The 11,311-nt window shown below is 41.6% G+C and overlaps 1 protein-coding gene across 3 annotated transcripts in view; it reads left to right on the forward strand.

Moving 5' to 3' along the window:
- The window catches only part of LPAR4 (lysophosphatidic acid receptor 4), a 53,278-nt gene extending 43,653 nt beyond the window's left edge, over window positions 1–9,625 (forward strand). For all 3 annotated transcript variants that reach the window (XM_088452675.1, XM_088452694.1, XM_088452685.1), the window contains exon 2: window positions 8,131–9,625. In XM_088452675.1, coding sequence (XP_088308801.1) covers window positions 8,282–9,331 — 1,050 coding nt within the window. In that variant the 5' untranslated portion in view covers window positions 8,131–8,281 and the 3' untranslated portion in view covers window positions 9,332–9,625. The remainder of the gene's footprint in view (window positions 1–8,130) is intronic.
- Window positions 9,626–11,311: the final 1,686 nt, after the last annotated feature.

Genomic DNA, 11,311 nt, shown 5'->3' on the forward strand with positions numbered 1-11,311 from the left:
TCCTCTTGTATGAGTTAGAATTATTCTATCTTTGAATGTATATATAGATACTGGACATGTTTTATAGAAAAATAAACTTTGCCCCATCTTAGAGAGGATCATTTACAAGTGAGGCTTTTTCTAGTTTATAATATTACTCTAAGATTAAACAATAGAATTACATTGTCATTGCTCGTAACGTGTACAGTGCACAGCAGTGGCTGGGACTAAGGGAACTGACTTAAGCCTGCCATACACTGTGCGATTTGCACCTTGCGACGCAACGTGGGTTCCGATGGACTACCTATTGGGCGGACCCCAGACACTATGCGATCGGGAGGCCAACCACCCGATATGCCGGCTCCCCCCTCACCCACCCACATAGCGCTGCGCTGCACATCGCATCCCCAGATCGACTGACCCTGCTGTAAGATCTGGGGGTGCGATGTACGGCTACAGGGGTGCGCTCACTGGCCGATATTATGCCCATACACTGTACGATGTAGCAGTCAAATCTTACCAATCCGTTGGATCGGCTGCTTTATCGCACCGTGTACGGGTACCTTAACATCTGTATTAGGTGTAGATGTTCGTTTTTATTTTGTGTGCTGAAGTTCACATCAACATAAGGAAGATTCCTCTGCCCCATAGAGCTTACAGTCTATTTGGCTAGAACAGAAGTTAAGCAAATATAAGTACTGTAACTAAAAGTGATACTGAATCATTGTCTGCTGCTTTGCATGTGTGCTATTAAACTACACTTATTAAACAAGCTGGTCCATGGCCTTCAGGATCAGGGCAACTCCATAGTATCTAGAGGGATCTCCTTGGTACAGTATTTTAATCCAGTAGGAATGTAAAGGTAAATATGCTGTCCCATGGGATCTTCAATCACTCCATTTTTGAACCAATGAATAAATTATTATTATTATTATTATTATTAACAGTTTCTTATATAGCGCAGCATATTCCGTTGCGCTTTACAATTGTAAGCATTAATAGAACAAAACTGGGTAATAACATACAGATATATAGATAGGAAGGCCCTGCTCGCAACTTACAATCTATAGGGAAAATGCAAAAATGATACAGATAAACAGCTGGCTTCCCATGGTGATTAATTCTTTGTTAGTTTTCATGTCGGCTTATACTGTAGGTGGTGTTTGTTACTGTTGGTGTAGCCTATTTACATTGTACACTTAGATAATGGTATAGTTCTTGCACTGTACCTAGCCTTGCTGAAGTCCCGCTGGAATGTGATTTAATATTGATTGCCAAACAAATTAGTGACAACTGTGCATTTTAAAAATGGGCAGCTTAACAAGAATCTGTTTATTATTCAATTTGTTTTTGTATGTTTAAATCTGCAGATGTTATAATATCAATAACAAAATAGTAGTTTTATCATTCGGATTAGATTAATTCAATGCTAACATCATACCTGCCTAGACCCCCGGAAGTTGCATGAGGCTGCCGATTTTTCGGGTAGCTCCCCGCACCCCGGAAGTGTAGGCACTTTCTCCGCAATCCCACCCACTTCCTTGTGAAGTGGGAAGTGGGCAGAAACTTAACTGAAATCCGCGGTCCGTCATTAGGGGTTGGGGCTTAGTGATGCAATTCTATGTTAATCGCGTCATTTAACTCTGTCCCCTATTAAAATAGGCACGATTCACGGGGTTTCACCGTGAGGGGGTGGGGCCTAATGCCACAAATGGTCCTGTGCATCACTTCCCGACTGCTGCCTCTCCCCGGGAAGGCAGATTAAAAGTTGGCAAGTATGGCTAACATCACCCACAGTACATATGGAGTAAACCGTACATGTATACAAAACCATTATAATAATTACTTTATTTTCACATTGATGCAGACTTGTATACTCTCCCAGAATGGCCGGGAGGCTTCCAAATATCGGGTGGCGATCCCGGCCCACTGGAAAAGAAGCCAAGCCTCCCGGTACCAGCTGCTGCCGCCCGCATCCCGATTGAAGTGGGCAGTACAGATGGCTGATGACTATTTGCAGTGAATCGCGTCATCTTGGCCCTGTTCCCTGCTTTACAATGCTAGTAATCTCAGCATTGTCTAGTAAAGACCAGATGGCGCAAGTGCGTCACCACGCTCTTGGAACCGCCCACTTCAGCTGCTTAAAGCCCCCCCCCGAAGTGCCAGATTCAACAAACCTTCCAAATGGGGTAAGTGGTGGTGTGGCCCATACCAACCAATCAGATTATAGCTGTTATTTTATACACTGCACTAGATAAATGATCTATAGAGTCTGATTGGTTAGTATCAGCAATGCCTCCACTTTTCCTCTTTAGAATGTTTGATAAATCTCCCCCTCAGGCTGTGTCTTCACTGGCAGTTTGTACACTGAAATCTCATGTGACTATTTGCTTAATAGTGTTCCCGGTAGACTGCAGACAGGACAGGGCACTGAGGGAGCTGGCAGGGAGTCTCTGCGAGTGGCTTTGGCGCACATGCTCCTGAAAAAGGGGCATAGCCTGCTGGGGTGGGGTGTGTCCTTGTGACGCTTCTCCAATTTGTCACACTTGGGGGAGTGGTCCAGCACTTAGAGGTGCTGAGCTTCCCCAAGCTCTCACCTCACGGCGAATATATGTTGTTCGTAAGCTCACGACATCTATTCACCCAGCAGTCATCGTTCACTGCAACTTTTCCAACCCGCGGGACACTGCGGCCCGCGGGTGGGAAAGGTTCAGGGCAGGCTGTTTTTTGTTAAAACAGCTCAGCGGGAACACTACTGTTCGGGGCAGTCCGTATCTCTTAGACCCCTGGAGTGACAAAAATGGGGGTTCGGCCGCGAAGCTACAGCCTTTTTGCCAGCGCACGGATTTACCGCGCTCACACTACAAGCCCCCCGCCTCAACACTCAATGGATGTCACAAGAGATAGGGACACCACTGGAATCACAGAGCAATTAAGATGGACTACGAGTTCTATCATGAGATGTTCACTAAACACAGTTCTAAACTTCTAATACAATTTTTTCAGATTTTTAAATTTTCTTAAAAATTCTCACTTTTAAGGTCCAGATAATACCAGATTATGGCAATTCCATCTTCTTTATATATTAACTTTATAAGTGCACACACATTCCATAGCACATTTCATATTATATTTGACCTTTCACATAAGTCCCTGCTCCAGTGGAGCATCTAATATATTTACCTAATTTCCCAGATGTAGTGGGAGGGTCACAAATTTTTGGTTAGCCCCCTGTACCCCCGGAAGAGTGTCTGGATCTCTAGCATCCCACCCACTTCCTAGTTAAGTGGGCAGGATGTGGAAATAATTGCCGGGAATCGCAGCTCCATATGGAGGGGGCATTGCTAAATGATATGAATCCATTATATGATTCGCTGCAGTTTACCTTGATGGGGGTGGGCCTAATGACATAGGAGCCTAGCTCTGCCCCTGAAAAGGCCGGCTGTGTCTCCTCTCCAGAATTCTCCCGGAAAGGAGATCTAAAAAGTCAGTAAGTATGGCTTTTACATTCTATATTCCCTATCACATGCACACATATACACTAAGGTTAATTTTTTGTCAGGAGCCAATTAATCTATCAATATATTTTTCGATTGTGGGAGGAAACCAGAGCAACCGGAGGAAACCCACGCAAGCACGGGGAGTATATACAAACTTTACACAGCTAGGGCTGTGGTAGAATAAGCATTGTTCTGTACATTAGGGCAATAATGAACAATATGGACTTTTCCATGGGCCAGGGTCGGTGCCATTACGCAGGGCCATGGGGGGCCTCACTGTCTCTACCCTGCGGCACCTGCATTTGGCTTGCAGAGTGCCTGGAATGGTATCCTGGAGCCTGTACTGCTGTTGCAGAGCTGAACGCTTCGGGCAAGCACCCTACAGCCTTTACAGCCGTCCTAAACTGTGCTGTACCTCCAGGTGCCGCAGCCCCACCCCCACAGCTGATGGGATGGGGTCACATGTTTTGGGGCCAGCACGGCGCAAAATTGCGCTGTTCCAGCACTACTATGGACATAAAATGCTGCACAATAATGTCAAACCTGAGACTGTCTACATATGAGTTTAAATTTCATTGCTCTTTCCTGGAAGAAGAAAACTTATGTTGACGTTTTACTTTGTGAATTTATAGTATTGCAAATTGACATAAACATAGTTTTGATTAATTACGATGATACATAGCATAGATAGATAACAGCACATGTGGTATTTCAAGCATATAGTACAATTTACAACCTTTTGACTTAAGGTTTTTAAACTGTGCCAAACCATATGTTCCTCTATCCTCACATGCCTTAAGGTTTCTAAATTAAACCCCTACTTATATAATGCACATTCAACCACAAGAAACTTAGTTAAATCCCCTGTCATTATAGACTCTGGTTTACCATCATTTTTATTTATATCATGCATCTGCTTTCCTTGGGATCCAATGTACACGTGTATAGTCATTCCCTGACTACGCCATTATCTAGCGAAACTACTGGATATGTATGTACAATGAATTGTATCAAATTAAAACCTGTTATGTTCACACGCGGGTACATCTACCATAATTTATCCCTGATCGCATTCTCTCACGGTTTTGAATAAGCAGACAGACATGATGAATATGTTTGCCACTATCTACCACTTTTCTTTTTGTAACATGGTGATTTCCCATATAAGCAGGTCAACTATAAGCAAACGTCACAATCCCTTGATTAGTCCTGTAGCTTACATCCAACTCTGTAGCAACACGTAACCATGTTTTTTTTCCTGGGACTGTGAGTAGAACCAGGGACCTCTGGGAAAAATATCTGCATGGAGCAGGCCCTGTGGCTCCAGCTAGGAGAGTCACCAAGTTATGACATACTTGCTATCTTTTAGTTGCTCCTGTATGGGAGAAGCCCAAAGAAGAGACGCAGCCGACTATTTCAGGGGCCGGGCTTTTCGTGTAATTAGGCCCCGTCCCCACTGTGCCAAACTGCAGTTAATCATGAGTCCATGGGGCTAAAAGGAGGCGAATATGATTATTTTAGCCCGCCCCATTCATATGTACCTGCGATTCCCAGTATTCTCTCTCCATCCTACTCACTTCACTAGGAAGTAGGCGGAATGTGGGAGATCCACCCAGGGCTAGATTAACAATGGGGATGATGGAGCTACAGCCCCAGCCCATCACATACAAATAGGCCCATCACAATGACAGCATGATGATGACCATCCGCCCAGCTAGCTCTACGATCGGCCATAAATCATAAGTATTAAATTGTATTTATATTTTCCCCACAAAATTCTAAAATTCTACTTTTACATATTTAGAGAGACACTGGGACTGATATTGTAGTACACGCCCACATAGCACTGACCACACCCACACAGCTCTAGTCACACCTCCTCGGCATCTCATAATAGGCCCTTTAAACATTTTCATCCCCAGACCCATGTGGCTCTTAATCCAGCCCTGGAGCCACCCACTTTTCCGCGGGTAGTATACTAAGATGTAGCTCATCTTAAATTTTGTGCTTGGCAATAGGGCATGAGAATTTTCAGTTCCTGCTTGGAAATAAGATGAGCAGATATGAAGGAGCAGTTGAAGTAGAACCTCATGAATGCACAAAGCATTATGTCAAGAACTTCAATAAATAACCTAATACCAGGAATGAATACCATCCAAACGGGCAGTAGCACCAACTACCCCAGGCTATTCTGGTAGTGGGCAAGTATGCTCTATTGTGTGGAATGAGCAGTGCATGGCAAGGATCTCATGTAGTATTTCTATCCCCCCCCCCCCCCCATTTTGTGTCTTCAAGTATTGCCTAATCTAAAATGTCTGCCTCACCTGGATAGGATGAATAACCTGTATTTCATGCAAATCTAAACTTCTGTATAATGTTCATGGTTTCTGTATAATTTTTGAAAATCTAAACCTCTGTATTATGTTTATACTATGGGGGTAATTCGATAAGACCTGTTAAATTGACGGGTGCTAATTGAATGCCGGACCCTATTCAATTAGCCCCACTTATCTGGGCTTTTTTTTCCGTGTCTCCTGAGACCCAAAAAGCAAACCCTGATAAAAGTACTGAATCGGGTGATAACAGACACTTAACACCCAGAATCCGTGAAAACTTCACAGATTCGGATGTTAACGGCCGATAAGCCATGTTAACACCCGATAACACGTTCAGTTAACGAAGGTATTGGGTGAAAAAGGGAGGCTAATTGAATAGCCTCGGGTGATAAAGCCCAAGACTACCTCCCTTTTTCACCTGTGATAATTTATCACCTGTAAATTAATAACCCCCATCTGTTAAGTGCCTTGAGTCCTTTTACAGAATTGCGCTATATAAATAAAATTATTATAAACTTATATTAAGTTATTATTATACTGGAGCCATTAAGGTCCACTTTGGTTGTGAGTCAGAGCATTTCCCATGTATTAGCGTAAATCTGTTACGTGGAAGTTAGATGGTGTTGGCAGTCTGAAAGCGGCATGCACAAAATAGGATTACCAGGAGCAATCACTGACCTTCGCTTAACATAAAATACAGTGTGAATTTTACTATCTTAAATCCTTTGATCAACATTTTTTAGAGATTTATCACATGCTAGAACAGAATGTGCCTAAGGGTTGGTTATTGCTAATTACAATGACTAATGTGAATTTCTGCAATACATTATCACCAGCTGTTAAGTATATTATGTCACACCACTGCAGCAACAACTGAGACTTCCATGATTCCGTGAACAGTATTCTTTCCTCACGCAATTTAGTAGAATTTATTTGTGACTATTTTAGGACTGTTAAACGTGCACAAGAGACTATATATCCGTTAATAGCCGCTGTTGACTGATATTTATACTTGCCGACTTGGCTGCCTCGTCCTCCGGGAGGGGGCAGCCAGGTCGGCACAGAGGATGCGTGGCAACCGCAAAGGTGGGCTGTGCAGGGGGCGTGGAAGCACGACCGCGTCATCATGATCCCGCTCCCCGCTATACAGTGCTGAGAAAACAGACATTGTATAGCGGGGAGGAAAGGCTACATGACTCTGTTCAGCGCAAATCGTGTCATCACCCCCCTCCTGGACTGCCCTCGTATTCTGTAAGTGGGTGGCCGCGGGCGGGTTTGCTAGCGGCTGGAAGGGGGTGCAGGTGGCTATAAGGGGGTACTTGGAGACATGCCCGACTTGCCCACATTTCCAGGTGGTTGGGAGTGCCAACTGATTTTCGGGGGGTGTGGATTAACAGACAGTAAAAAGGTAGCCAACAGATGTTAGACAGTCAATAGGTCGACTGGGACAAAAGGTCAACACAAAAATGGAATGGTCGACACATGATTTAAAAACAAACTTTTTTAAGCCCTAATCTTTACCCTAACCCTCCCCTTGGTGCCTATCCCTAAGCCTCCCTCCTGGTGCCTAACTCTAACAGTCACGGTAAGTGCCTAACCCTAAAACACAATATCAAGTTGCAACCATTTGTGTCGACCATTTATGTCGACCTTTTGACTGTCTAACATCTGGTGTCTATCTAGATATTGTCAACCTTTTTGCTGTCTATCTGTAGTCCGGAACCCATTTTCTGGAACCTCCTGGCCGTTCCAGGAGAGTAGGCAACTGTGTAGTTTAGTTACTTTTCGCAAAAATTTTTCTTTGGAAACCTCCAAATTATTGTTACGTTTTGTAATATCGGACCTCATATTATTACTGTTAGGTTGTTTAGCTGCTAACAAAAATAAACACATAGTATAGGGTTAAGATTGTTCTCTTGGTTAGGCTGGAGTTTGAGTGCAACAAGAAGAGATAAAGGGGTAGATGTAATGGCTTGTGAGTTGCAGGCACCTGCAAGTTTATAGTGATTTATACTGGCAATATTTTAAAAGACAAAACCAGGTTGAATTGTTCTGTAGCTATAAGTTTACATTTTTGCATCTTACTCAAAACAAGTTGGGATGATTCTATATTGTATTGATGTCTTACATAACTTATCACTTGTATCTCATCTTTTTGTTTGGATACCTCACCATTTATTGTCCACTATGAAGACAATGTTTTTAGAGATAAATACATTTTCTAGTTATAGTGTGTGTGTTTATTTTATATGGTTTTCTATTTTGGTGGTCACAGTATTCCAATTAATTGTCAATTATTTTCTCTTTCTATTTAGGATACCAGTATGTATTCTAGAGACGAAGACTTACTTGAACGTGACCTCAGACTTCACGGCATAAACATGCAATGCCAGGATTGCTTCTAGAATATTCTATGGATGCTGTCAGAATCCACAGAGGATTCAGCAGAACTTTCTGGAGCTTGGGATGGGAAACTACAGCAATAATAACACCTGCCTCATTGATGACTCTTTTAAGTATAACCTCTATGGAGCAGTTTATAGTGTGGTATTTATCCTTGGGTTGATCACAAACTGTGCTTCCCTCTGTGTCTTCTGTTTTAAAATGAAGATGCACAACGAAACTGCCATTTACATGACCAACCTTGCCGTGTCTGACCTACTGTTTGTATTCACCCTTCCTTTCAAAATATTTTATAACTTTAACCGCCACTGGCCCTTTGGTGACACTTTATGTAAGATATCAGGCACGGCATTCCTGACAAACATCTACGGAAGCATGCTCTTCCTCACTTGCATCAGTGTGGATAGATTTCTGGCAATTGTCTACCCATTCCGTTCGCGTACTATCCGAACAAGGAGAAATTCTGCCATTGTCTGTGCTGGTGTTTGGATTTTAGTGCTCAGCGGAGGTATTTCAGCATCTCTCTTTTCCACCACTAATGTGTCCAGCACAAGCACCACTTGTTTTGAAGGTTTCTCCAAAAGCATCTGGAAAACCTATTTGTCGAAAATCACCATGTTTATTGAAGTTGTTGGATTTCTCATACCGTTACTTCTCAATCTTACCTGCTCCTCGTTGGTTTTGAGGACTCTGAGGAAGCCTGAAACCCTGTGCCAGATTGGAACGAACAAAGAGAAAGTCCTGAAGATGATCGTTGTCCATGTTGCCATTTTCGTGGTGTGTTTCGTGCCATACAACTCGATACTTTTTCTTTATGCTTTGGTCCGCTCGCAAGCAATAGCGAACTGTTCCGTTGAGAGATTTGCACGGACAATGTACCCCATTACCTTATGCTTGGCGACCTTGAACTGTTGTTTCGATCCATTTGTTTACTATTTTACTTCCAAATCATTTCAAAAGTCCTTTAACATTAATCCCCTAATAAAAATGGATCACCTCTTCAAGATTGACTCTGCAACAAAAATGGTGCCAGTAACACATGAGGATCTAACTGAACAAATTAACGTTAACAATGGGGGAGATCTAATGTCGGAGTCTAATTTTAAGGACTAGACTTACAATAGTATAACACGCAACAATATGTTTCTAAAGACTGGATCTATAATTTATGAGAGAGATGTTTTGAGCTCTATGGTCAGTATTATAGTCGAAGAAATATGTATTAAAATAGAATGATTAATTTAAGTAGAAATATAATGTCTGGTATATTGTAAAAAGCTTCTACTGTGTTTTGTCACAAAAAAATGTTTTTGTGTAAATATTCATTATAAAATATTGTAGATATATTTGCTCCATTGACCGTGTTTTAGCAATTACAGCATTTGAATGTGAAAAAGAAAAAATAACTAAAAAAATGTATTCTACACTGTTCTTATGGCTGGTGTCATTTATCATGTTCTTACAGTTGGAAAGTTCAGGAAAAAACAGTTGGCTTAGTTTGGGAACTCTATAGAGTGCATGGCTTGTTTCTCTTTAGATCAATCAATAGGCACAGGAACACGTACCTTTAGGGTGTACTAAAGCCAGTTGCCCACTGGTGTTAAAAATGAGCTTTTCAACATGCGGTAGTAACCAGCTCTTATGGTCAGGGGAAAAGGGGATGGAGGAACACAAAATTGGGCTGAAAGTATGTGAATAATGTGGTGGGTATGGGATCATTGGAACCGATGTTACACTTGCATATATAGCCTTTCAATAACCATTAAAATGTTAGTAATTGCATCATTTTCTGTTGCCAGTGGAAAGTCAACTTTTTACATATCAACTAAATAGTTCTCCAACTCTCAATGTGTAGCAGCAAGTTGGTGGCTGTGGTGGACATCTCCCTTCCCTGTTATACCATTTAAACATTTGACAGCACCTGTTATCCTCCATATTCAGTTGTAGCAGATAACATAACCTGACTGCTATATGGGGTAGAGGACATTCATTATATTGGTTGTGCAAAGGTGGACATCCCAATTTCCAAAGGGGCATTATTACAAAAAAATATTAGATTTGTCAAGACAAATAAAAATACATTAGTTAGGCAGGCTCTTGTTCCCACAATACTTTCTATTGTTTCCAATTCTGTCCTAACTTATCGCCAAATTAGGCCCTAAATTAGTCAACCGTGTATTTAAGTTTAGTTGCTATATGTTGTAAACATTTATGCATATTTAGCTACAGTAGCTGTTGTCTCTTATGAAGAAGAAGAAAATTCTATTTCCCAGGATATTGAAGGAAGGATGAGGGAATTATGAATAAATATATTTGGCCAAAACAAAGTGGTTAAAGTGATCTTCCATCACACAGAATGGAGGCAGCATTTTGTTAATCTGTAGTCTGTCAATTCACAAGAACTATAGTCTAATCAACCGAGATAATAGTGTTTGGACATGCAGGTACAGGTATTTTTTTTTCTTCTTTCACCACATTTCATATTCCACTTCTCCATGAATGTCACGAAGATAAAAACATAATTTATTTAATAACCTTCTCCTTCACTACAAGGTTTCTATTTTTGATACAAGTGCTAGTGCGTCCTTAACCCTAAACTAATGTTTATGTATTTTAAAACCAAGAGCGGTTCAGTTGTGCAGATTATCTGTCAGGCTGGATAATTTATAACATGTATTACTGCAGTATTTCTCCACACTATAGTGTAGATAAGTGTTTAATTGTGTGCAGATTGGCCTCTCATTGTTCTGTGTCAGCTTGGCTCCCAGGAAAGTCTCACAAAGGAGGTTTACATTACATTTAATAACAGCAGGGTACTGATCAAATTAGATATTTTTAATTGTCTGCCATGGACATCATACAAAAGTTTAGGTCTAAATAAATGACTTTTTTTTTTTTTTCTACAATATCTGCTTAGCCAAGTCTTACGCTGGGCATACACTCTACAGTTATCTGTCAGACATCTGTCCAATCTAGCTGGTTGGAAAGAAAATGTGGTAGTGTATGGGATCAAATGACAATCGACCATATGATCCAAAATCAGAGTTGCCTACCCTCCCGCATTTTGCAGGAGCCTCCTGAATTAAGGTGGGA

Source organism: Taudactylus pleione, unplaced genomic scaffold, assembly GCF_031769625.1.
Source record: "Taudactylus pleione unplaced genomic scaffold, aTauple2 ptg000039l, whole genome shotgun sequence".
NCBI classification, from domain to species: Eukaryota; Metazoa; Chordata; class Amphibia; order Anura; family Myobatrachidae; genus Taudactylus; species Taudactylus pleione.